At 41.1% G+C, this 11,736-nt stretch overlaps 2 protein-coding genes across 4 annotated transcripts in view; both read right to left on the bottom strand.

Moving 5' to 3' along the window:
• Positions 1 to 283: 283 nt before the first annotated feature.
• Positions 284 to 2,420, bottom strand: LOC124172813 (zinc finger protein 2 homolog). The gene has a single exon (XM_046552301.1). It carries the CDS (start codon positions 2,404 to 2,406, stop codon positions 1,285 to 1,287), a length of 1,122 nt encoding a protein of 373 aa, XP_046408257.1. The 5' UTR covers positions 2,407 to 2,420; the 3' UTR covers positions 284 to 1,284.
• LOC124172812 (zinc finger protein 271-like) overlaps positions 2,420 to 11,736 on the bottom strand; it is a 57,002-nt gene continuing 47,685 nt past the window's right edge. For all 3 annotated transcript variants that reach the window (XM_046552298.1, XM_046552300.1, XM_046552299.1), the window contains exon 3: positions 2,420 to 5,059. In XM_046552298.1, the coding sequence (XP_046408254.1) occupies positions 2,429 to 4,882 (2,454 nt within the window). In that variant the 5' untranslated portion in view covers positions 4,883 to 5,059 and the 3' untranslated portion in view covers positions 2,420 to 2,428. The remainder of the gene's footprint in view (positions 5,060 to 11,736) is intronic.

Below are 11,736 nucleotides of genomic sequence, written 5' to 3'. Positions count from 1 at the left end.
GGTGGGATATAGGTAAGCACAACTTTAAAGATACAAGCAAATCAAGTGTCTGTGATTAAGCACTCTCTTCATCAATCACACATTATATTTCAATTGATACATAAAGGGAAAAATAATCATGAGACAGTGTTGAAAATTTTGAAAGAAACCCTTTGCAAGGAATTGCTTCCATTAAAATTTCTAAGACAATCTGTAAATGAAAATTTATTCCAATCAAATAAATAAGAGCAAAATTAACCCTATTTTACAAATGGAAAAGTGGCATGGTAAATTTATTAGAATATCAAGTTCAGATACACATTTATTTTATCCATTAATATTACATTTGTTTCAGCAAAAGGACATATTTTTGTTTCAGACAGAGTTTCAGCAAGACACTTCAGTAAAAATTATGCCTTCATTAAAAAAATTGGCAAGTGGTTTCCTTGGTCCCCACCTTCTGGCCTGATATCCCATTTTTTCGTTACCAGACTCCTTCAAAAACTAGTGAAAAGTACATAGTAAAAAAAATTACCAGACAGTACCAAACTCATGGATCTATGTCGAAGGCACACCATCAAAATAAGGTCCCACATCATTATTTATCACTGGAAGTGGACGAGAAAATTAGCTATGGGGCCCCTCGGCACAGATTTCGCCAAGGAAGAATTCGCACAGTGATGATATCATTATTAATAATTAAATACATGAATAAGCTAGCCACGCGCCTATAAACAGAAACTTCATGAACAGTATAAATTGTGTTCACTCATACGGTTGTCGAGGTTAGTAGTTCTGGTGAAAGTTTAGTACGTGGCAAGTGGTTTTCTTGATCCACACCTGATGAATTCGCACAGTGATGATATCATTATGAATAATTAAATACATGAGTAAGCATGCCATGTGCCTATAAACATAAACTTCAAGAACAGTCTAACCTGTATTTACTCATACGGTTGTCGAGGTTGGTAATTCTGGTGAAAGTTTGGTACAAATGCTGATACAATCACATTTCTCTCTTGCATGCGCAAGAACGTGGCCGACGAAATACTTCCGACTAATCGAAAGTCTCAGCACAATCCCCACGGGACTAATGTTTCTTCCTCAAGTGTGCACCTATGGTAGGCACACATGTGGTAGGCAATGTTGCCCTTCTGTCTTTTAAGTATACGGTTGTTGAGGTTGGTAGTTCTGGTGAAATTTTGGTACAAATGCTGATAGAATGGCAATTCTCTCTAGTACGTGCAAGCACGTGGCCGACGAAATGCTTCCAACCATCGAAGTCTCAGCGCAATCCCCACGGGACTACTGTATCTTCTTCATGTGAGCACGTATGTGGTAGGCAAGGTTGCCCTTCTGACGGAAGCACTTTCCACAATGTCCGCAAGCGAATGGTTTCTCTCCCGTGTGGGACCGCAAATGCCTGGCGAGACTGGAGCTGTTGGCGAAACTCTTGTCGCAAAACTTGCACGAAAAAGGCCTTTCCCCCGTGTGGATGCGCATGTGGTTGCGCAGGCTACCCCTCAGGGTGAAACGCTTGCTGCAGACGGTGCAAAAAAACGGCCTTTCCCCCGTGTGACAACGCATGTGTATGGAGAGGCAGGTTCTCGTAGTGAACGACTTGGCACACGTGACGCATTTATGAGGCCTCTCTCCCCTGTGCAAACGCACATGTTTTCCGAGGTTGCTCCTCGAAGAGAAAGACTTTCCGCACTCCCTGCACGACAAGGGCTTCTCCTCGGAGTGAATCCGCTGGTGACTGTCGAAGAGAGCTATTTGCGCAAAGGATTTGCGGCAAATTCCGCAGGAATAATGTTTCTCCCCCGCGTAAGTGCGCATGTGTTGCGTGAGGCTGCCCCTCTGGCCGAAGGTCTTCCCGCACTCGCCGCAAGCGTAGGGTTTCTCTCCCGTGTGGTTCCTCAAGTGCGAGGCGAGACTGGATCTGTTGGCGAAACTCTTGCCGCAAAACTTGCACGAAAAAGGTCTTTCCCCAGTGTGAATGCGCGTGTGGTTGTTTAGGGCAACCCTCTGGGTGAAACGCTTGCCGCAGACGCTGCACGAAAAAGGCCTTTCTCCAGTGTGGATGCGCGCGTGCGTGGAGAGGTTGCTGCTCGAATTGAACGCCTTGGGACACACGCCACACGGGTAAGGCCTCTCTCCTGTATGCAAACGTAAGTGTGTGGTGAGCGTCCTCTTGTCGGAGAAAGTTTTTTTGCATTCGTTGCACGCAAAAGGTTTCTCTCCCGTGTGAACTCGCTGGTGTTTGTTGAAGTTCGACACTTGGCTGAAGGATTTGCCGCAAATTCCACAGGAATAAGGCCTTTCCTGTGTGTGCACGCGCATGTGTACCTTAAGGCTGCTCCTCTCGGAAAATGACTGGGAACAAATGCTGCATGGAAATGGTTTCTCCCCTGTATGTCTCCTCATGTGCCTGTTGAAATTACAACCGTTACGGAAAGACCTGCGGCATATTACGCATAGATAAGGTTTCTCCAATGTGAGTTCGTTTGTGTTTGGTGAGGTTGCTGGCGGTGGCAAAGTACTTACCACACACACTACATGCGTAAGGCCTTTCTCCTGAGTGTGTTCTCATGTGGATGTCGAGCACGCTCTTTACAGAGAAAGATCTTAAACATTCGTTACACGAAAAAGACTTCACTCCGGTGTGGCTTCGCATGTGAATTTTAAGGCTACTACTATAAGAGAAAGATTTGTTGCAAGCCTTACATGGATAAAGTTTTTCTTGGGCATGAGTATTCATGTGCCTTTTCAGGAAGGTAATTTCAGTGAAAAACTTGAAGCATAAACCGCACGCGTAAGATTCGTCATTTGTCCTTGCAGACACATCATGGAGGATGTTTTCATTATCAGAGGAGGACGTTGAGGAGACACTTTCTGAGCGTGATTTCCCATCTACAACAAGACTACTCCTCACATTGTCCTTCTCCGAAATTCTTCCAGAGATCTTATTTAGATCCCCGTTTCCTTTTTGCCCCAGGACTTGTCTCCCACTCTTCAGTTGTTTTAAACTGAAGGTGGTGGAGGGCTCATTCGAACCATTACATTCACCACTTGATACAGGAGTTTCCAGAGACTCATCTCTTTCCATGGATGATTCTGAATCAATTTCCAAACTGCTGACACTAGAATGAATTTTAATATGGTCAACGAGTTCATTTTTGGTATCGAATCCGTCTCTGCAGTGGAAGCAATTATAGGAATTTTCATTTGATCCGAAACTATTTCCAACATTTTTGTTTAAGCAATTACTTGGCTCTTCTTTGTCCCCCATGACTGCCTCTGTGCCAATCATTCTCTTATTAATGACTCTGACACATCTAAGGGTATTTGGCAAATATGGCGCATCACAACCACTTGTACCCCCATCACCAGTCTCTTTGGCTTCGTCTATTTCGCTTTTAAATTCCGTAATATGTTTCCCATCACACTGCCCATCATCAGGAATTGAAAAGGATTTAATTTTATCAGCAGTTAGTCTCTGCTCCCTTAAAGCCTTGGAGGAGATGAGCTCACAAGAACTATTACTGCATCCACTAGGTAAAGGGGTTTTGAAAGACTCATCTTGTGCAACTGATGATTCTGGTTTAATTTCCAAATCGCTGAAACCAAAATGATTTTCGATGTGTTCTGTACATTCACCACTTGATACAGGGGTTTCTACAGACTCATCTCTTCCAATAGATGATTCTGCATCAATTTCCACACCGCTGACATCACAAGAATTATCACTGTCTCCACTAGATATAGGGGTTTTGAAAGACTCATCTTGTGCAACTGATGATTCTGGTTTAATTTCCAAATCGCTGAAACCAAAATGATTTTCGATGTGTTCTGTACATTCACCACTTGATACAGGGGTTTCCACAGACTCATCTCTTCCCATAGATGATTCTGCATCAATTTCCACACCGCTGACACCACAAGAATTATCACTGTCTCCACTATATATAGGGGTTTTGAAATACTCATCTTGTGCAACTGATGATTTTCGTTTAATTTCCAAATCGCTGACACCGAAGTTAATTTCCTTGTGTTCTGTACATTCACCACTAGATACAGGGGTTTCCACAGACTCATCTCTTCCCATGGATGATTCTGCAGCAATTTCCACGCCGCTGACACCACAAGAACTATTACTGTATCCACTAGATAAAGGGGTTTTGAAGGACGCATCTTGTGCAACTGATGATTCTGGTTTAATTTCGAAATCGCTGAAACCAAAATGATTTTCGATGTGTTCTGTACATTCACAACTTGATACAGGGGTTTCCACAGACTCATCTCTTCCCATAGATGATTCTGCATCAATTTCCACGCCGCTGACACCACAAGAACTATTACTGTATCCACCAGATAAAGGGGTTTTGAAAGACGCATCTTGTGCAACTGATGATTCTGGTTTAATTTCCAAATCACTGACACCAAAATAAATTTCTATGTGTTCTGTACATTCACCACTTGATACAGGGGTTTCCACAGACTCATCTCTTCCCATGGATGATTCTGCATCAATTTCCACACTGCTGACACCAAAATGAATTTCAATATGGTTAATGAGTTCATTTTTTGTATCAAATCCGTCTCTGCAGAGGAAGCAGTAATATGAATTTGCATCTGATCCGAAACCATTTCCAGAATTTTTGATTACGCAATTACTTGTCTCTTCTTCCTGTCCAACGACTGTCTCTGAGCCAGATCTTTCCTTCTTAATGATTGTGACAAGTCTTAGTTCATTTGGGATATTCGGTGCATCACAACCCCCTCTACTCCCAACATCACTCACTGTGGTTATGTCGCCTACGGTTTTAGGTGGTTGAATATTTGATACGACACTGGCCATCATCGGGAATTCAGCAAGATGGAACAATGTGGTGTTCTTCATGCTGATAAGATACCGAGTCTATATCCACCACACTCCTTCCTTCCCCTGCATGAAATCCTCCACTCTTCCATTCAATAATTGACACTGAAGCAGAGGGAACTGCTAGGATCAAATATTGCATTTCTTCCTGCCAGCAGAATATAGTTGATGCTGTTCGCATGGGAGGAGCTGGGAGCCCTAGAAAAAAATTTCATTATAACCATCAGTCAGACATTAAATCTATGATTCATTCCAAATTTTACACGTCATTCGATAGGAAGCAAGGTAACCACTTCAAAAAACCACATAAGTTAATTATATTATAAAATATATAAAAAAATAAGCTTGTTGCTGTACACGCAAAATAAGTGGTCAGGAATTTTTGCTCATTGCAATATTTTTATAAGTATTGTCTAATGTAAGTTAACCCATACAGTGGTCGATTTAAATCCCCATTTTCAAGTGAATAAAATCTAGAAGCAAGAAAAGTATTTCTAAGGCGATTTACAATGGAAAAATTATCTAAATAGCCACCATATGGCAGCTGCTATCAGGTACGCTATCCAAGGTCCGTAAAGGACAGGTCGTCACACGCTCCCATAGTGCATTTCGGTTTGACTATCTTGGTTCCCGCCTCCCTGTTGTATACATGGTTTTTGCATAGGGCATGTGAATTAATTTCAAAAAATTGTGTGCTGTAGTTCTCCGCATTGCTCCAATTCCACGAAAAACGGAGTAGGAATATTTCGTTTTCCTTCTGATCCTAAAGAGAAGGGATCTGTGGTGGATAGATTGCAGAAGAAACAAATGAAAATCTACAATAACATCGCACTTTATGAGGTATGCTATCGACCGTATACCGACCTTGACACTATAGTGTATATCTGGTCTGGCAAAAAAAACTCGTAAGATAGCAGTGGGATCAACTGATATACATCACGATCAAGGAGGTTGTGAATACACTGGAGGCAGTGTAATCGAGTTTTAAACGTGGTCAGCATTCCGCCATCTTGGTTTGACCATTTTCGGACTTGGTCTCAAACAGTGTACGCATATAATCAAGTAATGTATTCCTTACATTGCCTATACCGCCTCTGATTCAAACAATGAAAATGCATAAATCACTCCTTGATTGCCATCTGAGTTTTTCAGTCGGAGTTTTCCAATCGTTCGTCATACAACTGTGTATATTAAACTGTCCATATAGTCATATCGTGGTGATAATATATCGTCGTGAACATATTTTTGAACCATTATTGAGACCAGTCCACCATCGTAAGATTTCCATTGGCTGTAATATTTTTAATTACCACCACAAGTGCAGGGGAATGGATATTTTACATTTGTAAAATGTTATTTTTGGCCAAGCTATTTGCACACCGGAACCGTGGTGATTGACAAATAATTTTTCCTCGGGAAAAAGACATTCTAGGCATATTTTCATGAAGCTTTCCCGTAATGATTACATTTGGGCAGTACAACTTTGAAAATGTAAAATATTTCAGCTACCTCGGTACTAATTTAAACTGTAAGAACTCAATGACAGAAGATATCAACAAGAGGATAATGGCTGGAAATAGGGCTTACTTTGCCAATATTAAACTCCTGAAGTCAACTCTTCTATCTAAGGAGATGAAATTCAAGATCTATAAGACACTTATCAGACAGGTCGTGACATATGGAGCAGAAACGTGGAGCATCTCCGCTGGAAACGAGCAAGCTCTGCGGATATTTGAACGGAGGGTTTTGCGAAATATATATGGTCCCATGACAGATGGGGTTACTTGGAGGATAAGAACAAACAAGGAAATAGAAAATATTATCCGAGGCGAAGACATAGTGAGGTTTGTGAAGACCCAACGGCTAGCTTGGCTAGGTCATGTAAAAAGAATGAGTGAAGAAAGGATGCCTAAGAAGATTCTACATGGAAATATGGATGGAAAGAGAAAAAGAGGACCAGCCAAAATCGAACATTTTATGTTGTACGAAAACCCGTTTATATCGTCAACAAATATTGCGACGCTCGGGTATAGCGTCAAAAATTTTGCGATTCTTAGGTTCCAAAAGTGGTAGTGTAATTGTATCATGTCCCAAAGTTCATAGAAACCATGTGTAGAAACGTCAAAAGCAAAAACAGGTCACAAGCTGGACGTTGAGCCGGTGACGGGATGCAACTCTTTTGTTTAATTGGTGTCTGGAGGGAGCGGGGGCTGTCCCGCATACCAGGGTCTTATCCCTTTCCACCCCTACATTCTACAAGATCACTGACACAGGCACATTCTATTGTATTGCTTGTTTCGTTAGTTACAGTAGATCATCAATCTCATCACTACCTACCTCCGTGTGAGCAGCACATCATTCAATAAACAGCGTTGTATACAGCGGAACATTTGCGTTTTTAATTTGTCCTTTCACTCGGATTTAAGGCTGCTTTTTTTAAAACGTCACTCGGATATAACGTTAAAAATCTGCTGGCCCCTTTGATGACGTTATAACCAAGTTCCACTGTATTAATTCATTGCTTGAATATTCGAATACCTCGAATACTAGAATTACGCTAAACTAAACTAAACGTACCTTTCTTCTTCTGTTTCACTTGATGAATGTATAAATAAAAAGGCACACAGTGGAACCTCGATCTATCATTTTTCAAGGGGGTGGACGAAAAAAAAAAACGATGAATGCGGGAATGTTTGACAAGATTGCCTATGCAGCAGGAAGCCCAACATTTTGGTGAGTAATTTTTATTTCCTTCAAAGGATTCAAACAGGAATTTAGCTGATTAATGGAGTACCTTAATTTTATGGAAACAATTTAGTCATATAGTTGATTCATCTAACATCTATTTCAAATATCCTAAGGGGACACACCACCTCGCGAAAAAATGATTCCATGCCGTCTCGGCATTTACACTGCTACGATTGATTTCTGTCTGATGCATACATTCATATCTCCCAAACGCCATTTCGGCGGCACCCCCATCTGATACTCGGCGTTATCCAACTTATTTTCACAGGTAGCTTGCTTTACTCCCACTCCTACCGTCAAGTGCTAGCGGACAATCCGAGGTGTTTTGCAAAATACACGCGCATCTCCACCGGATTTTATTCTTCTTCAATTATTTTCAGTCCATCTTTGTAAGTTCTCACGAGATAAGCAGATGAATTTGAATTGCTGGCAGCATAGGCGGATCCAGGGGGGGGGGGCACGGGGGCACATGCCCCCCCCAGACCCTCAAAAATATGCAAGATTTTTAATACGGTCCCATTATGATTGCGTTCGTTTTGTATTACGAGGTATCGTTGTGCCCCACCCAGAACAAAATCCTGGATACGGCCTTGCTTGTGCCCCTCCCAGAAAAAAAATCCTGGATCCGCCCCTAGCTGGCAGGGAGAAACCAAATATCATAAGAAAATATCCTTTCGCCTGTGACTGTGACAATAGAGATTTATAGCATAACTCATAAATTGTAACTTGATAAATGTTTTCGGATAAAATACCGCATCAACTTCCAAGAAGCTAAGCTGGGAGGATATCGAGTTTCGCCAGAATGCTAAGTCTCCGTCGTATTTTGACATTTATTTCCTTGCGTAAAATGTTTAAATAAAGTCAGAAATACGTCGTGTTTGGTCTTATTCTTTTTTAAATTACGCGCACATTTTGGGGGGGCCTTCCTTGGGGTGCCCTGGCAGCGTCTAATCGAATTTTTCCAGTTTTCATATTATTCCTGTCGATGATTTTTTTTTACATTTACGTCCAATAAGTAGGGATGGACGGATCCAGGAATTATTGTGCTTTCTTAAATATGCACAATTTTTTCAAAGCTCCGAAAGTGAATGAGAAGCTCCCTATCTCAAATGTACTCACCAAAAATTTCGCGGATGAATAATGTTTTTCAGCTAAGTTATGAGTCTTTGAAAATTAATCTTCATCGCCTGCTTGAAAACACGACGTCATCGGAGCGTGACGTCACGGCACGGAATCCACTGATGACAGACGGATGAAGTGAATAGAAAATCGGTCTATGCAGGGGCTCAAACGCAAATATCACGAAAATAATTGCTGTTTTAACGTCAAACAGCAGATTGTGAATATGTTGGGTTGCCATGGCGTTATTGAAACAAATGAAGTGGATTGTTTGGTGACATTTGGAAGCAATCACTATTTTTCAGAAAATCAGCCGCCATATGAAAGTCTACCATTAGTAAACTGCCGTATTGTGCTTTCTTAAATCCCTTGTCAACTTGTCCTTTGAGGAACTACCACAAAGCTCGTTGATGATTTTTACTTCGATATCTTGCAATCAAACTCTGCTCTCCCACTCTCTTAGCAAAGTGAATGGTGTACCGTGCGATGACGTCAGAAGGCGTTTCAGGTCACGTGACATCAAGCGATATTTCATCACTTTTAATAAGCATTTATTGACGTTTGTGTAGTTCTAGGAGAGTTTTGGCTTATATATTAGGACTCGTGATAAATTTGTCTATTCAATAAGACTTACTAGCATGATGAACAAATTTTATGCATGTTCCCCATTTTCACGGATCCGGATCCTTGAAATTTTTTTCGGAGCCGGATCTTTCGGATCGGATATTTTCGGATCCGAATGCATTTTCAAATTCCTGACGCTGAGATTCCCGCGATGATTGTTCAATCTCTTGGGAAGAGTCACACTATGTGCCAGTCGCATTTTGCCTTTTTATTTTCCACGGCTGAAGTTATCCTACGTAACTTCTGCGAGAGCTTTCAAACGAAACGGTTCATGAGTAGGACAAGAATCGCATGCGACGGCGCATTCGAAGAGAGAATCGGAACTCTTTCCGAACTTATTCACTGAGCTATATTTAAAATTTCGGATCCAGAACCGATGTCTTCCGCGACTTTGGATCCGATGAAGGGCAATATCCGCGGATATTTGAATTCGAGGTATCCGAACCGGCCATCCCTACCAATAAGCCAAACTCCCACACCTATCACCATTCGGGCTGCGAATAAATATCAATCAACCAGTCAGTGAATCAATTTGCAGCTTTTAAGTAACTAACTTAGTTTACACTTAGTTAGCTTTCAAGTATTAAGGGCAGTTGAGGGTACGGAGCTCATTCTCTCGACCTTCCAAGAAGCTGCGATCTGCAGAGATACGTAGAAGAAAGCTAATTTGAAGGTATAAAAGAGCAATACTCAAAGAGCTGAAAGAAGATGAACTGAAACAAATAAGTAGTCTTACAGGAGAAGTTTCAAGCCTATTGCTAATATAAAAATAAATTAAATTTGCATCAAAATTGTTCCTGCTATTAAATCCCTAGAAGGGCACAATGGGGTCCAGTGGACCCCAGGAGTTTATTTCTTTGCTATAACTTTTGTAATACACAAAACATTGAAAGCTCATACCAATGTAAATTTCCTTTTATATCTTACAATTAGTAAAAGTTTCTAGTGTGTGGTGATTTTTTCAACGCGCTTATTGCTTTATAATTTAATATTGAAAATGGTCTGGGGTCCATTGGACCCCAATGTGCACTTCATGAATTTTTTTTGAAATTGCGAAAAAAAATTAACACATTTGTTTATTGCCTTTTTTGCTGCAAATGTATTTGTTTTAATCGTATCTATACGTTTAAAGTAATTAAAAAGCCATTTATCATTTTTTATCACTTTGGGATATTTGAGGACATCAACTTTTTTGTGAAATATCTTGGTTTCCTCTTTTGCAAATAATTTAGGAATTTCGGAGTGAAAGACGCACGAACAAACTTCAATGGAATGGATTGTAGAGCAATAGTTTTGAACATATATTACTCATAATAGTAAACTATTCATCAAACATTGACGTTTGAAATCATTTGGAGATGTTTTGCTTTGGACAGCGCAGCTGTGAAGGGCACCGGTTTTTGGGCTTATCCTTTTTCAGACGGGCAATAAACTGACGACACGGATGGGACTAGAGAGGACTAGAATGGGCCACTAGAGTCCCGGGAATTCCCCCTAAGGGGGGCAAAATCCTCACGATTGCCCTGAGTAACCAGGGCAGGGGTTTCTTAGAAGTAGCGGCTAGTGACCCCCAGCCTATCTCCTTCGAAGGCTTTAGAAAAAGAAAGCGGCAGTTGTTTGTCATTGTAGTTCGAGACAAGGTGTACGCCTGCGCACTCCTTTAGTGAGGCATCACTGCATTGGAGATGTCTTCTTCGCAGCGATTCAACATCAGGCGTGATGAAGATATTCGTCAGGAATTACTGGCTTTAGAAGAGGAAGAGACAGAGCAGGAAGGGATTGGGGGCGATGTGTCCGACAGTGACGTGGATTCAATACAAGAGCAATCAGAGTCTAATAGTGAGGAAGATGATGATGATGCGGACAGAGGTAGTGGAAGTAACAGAGACCCTCCTTTGGAAGTGGAAAGTGCTGCAGGGGCATAGCGACCGAGAGGCAGACACTTGAGAAGAGGCAGGAAAACAACCTTCTGGCGTGGAAAAGATGGATACTACTGGCGGACAAAGGAGCCTGAAAAACGAGGTATATATACCCCCTAATTTATTCCAAAATCTATATTAATTTTTTCGAAAGAGCATGTATCGTTAGATATTTTTTCGCACCTTATGAAATTGCCCGGATGATTCGTGAAATCTTTTCTCAATGAGTTCTCTCATATATCGCGAGTGAAAATAGCCTATAAACTAGCTGGACGATAGATTGGGTAACTTTTTCCGTCAATTGCATTCAAATTTTATCTCTCTAGAATTTATACGGTAAAATCCCCTTGCAATGATTATTTGTGGTTAGGTAACGATTTTTTGTGTGTGTGAATACATTGAATGCATATTATTGATATCATTCATATTTTTTCCTTCTTTTGTTTGTATTAGGGAGAATGAGAG

Source organism: Ischnura elegans, assembly GCF_921293095.1.
Source record: "Ischnura elegans chromosome 13 unlocalized genomic scaffold, ioIscEleg1.1 SUPER_13_unloc_3, whole genome shotgun sequence".
Taxonomy (NCBI): Eukaryota; Metazoa; Arthropoda; class Insecta; order Odonata; family Coenagrionidae; genus Ischnura; species Ischnura elegans.
Note: the sequence above shows the minus strand (reverse complement) of the source record. Positions and strands in the feature narration are given on the sequence as shown.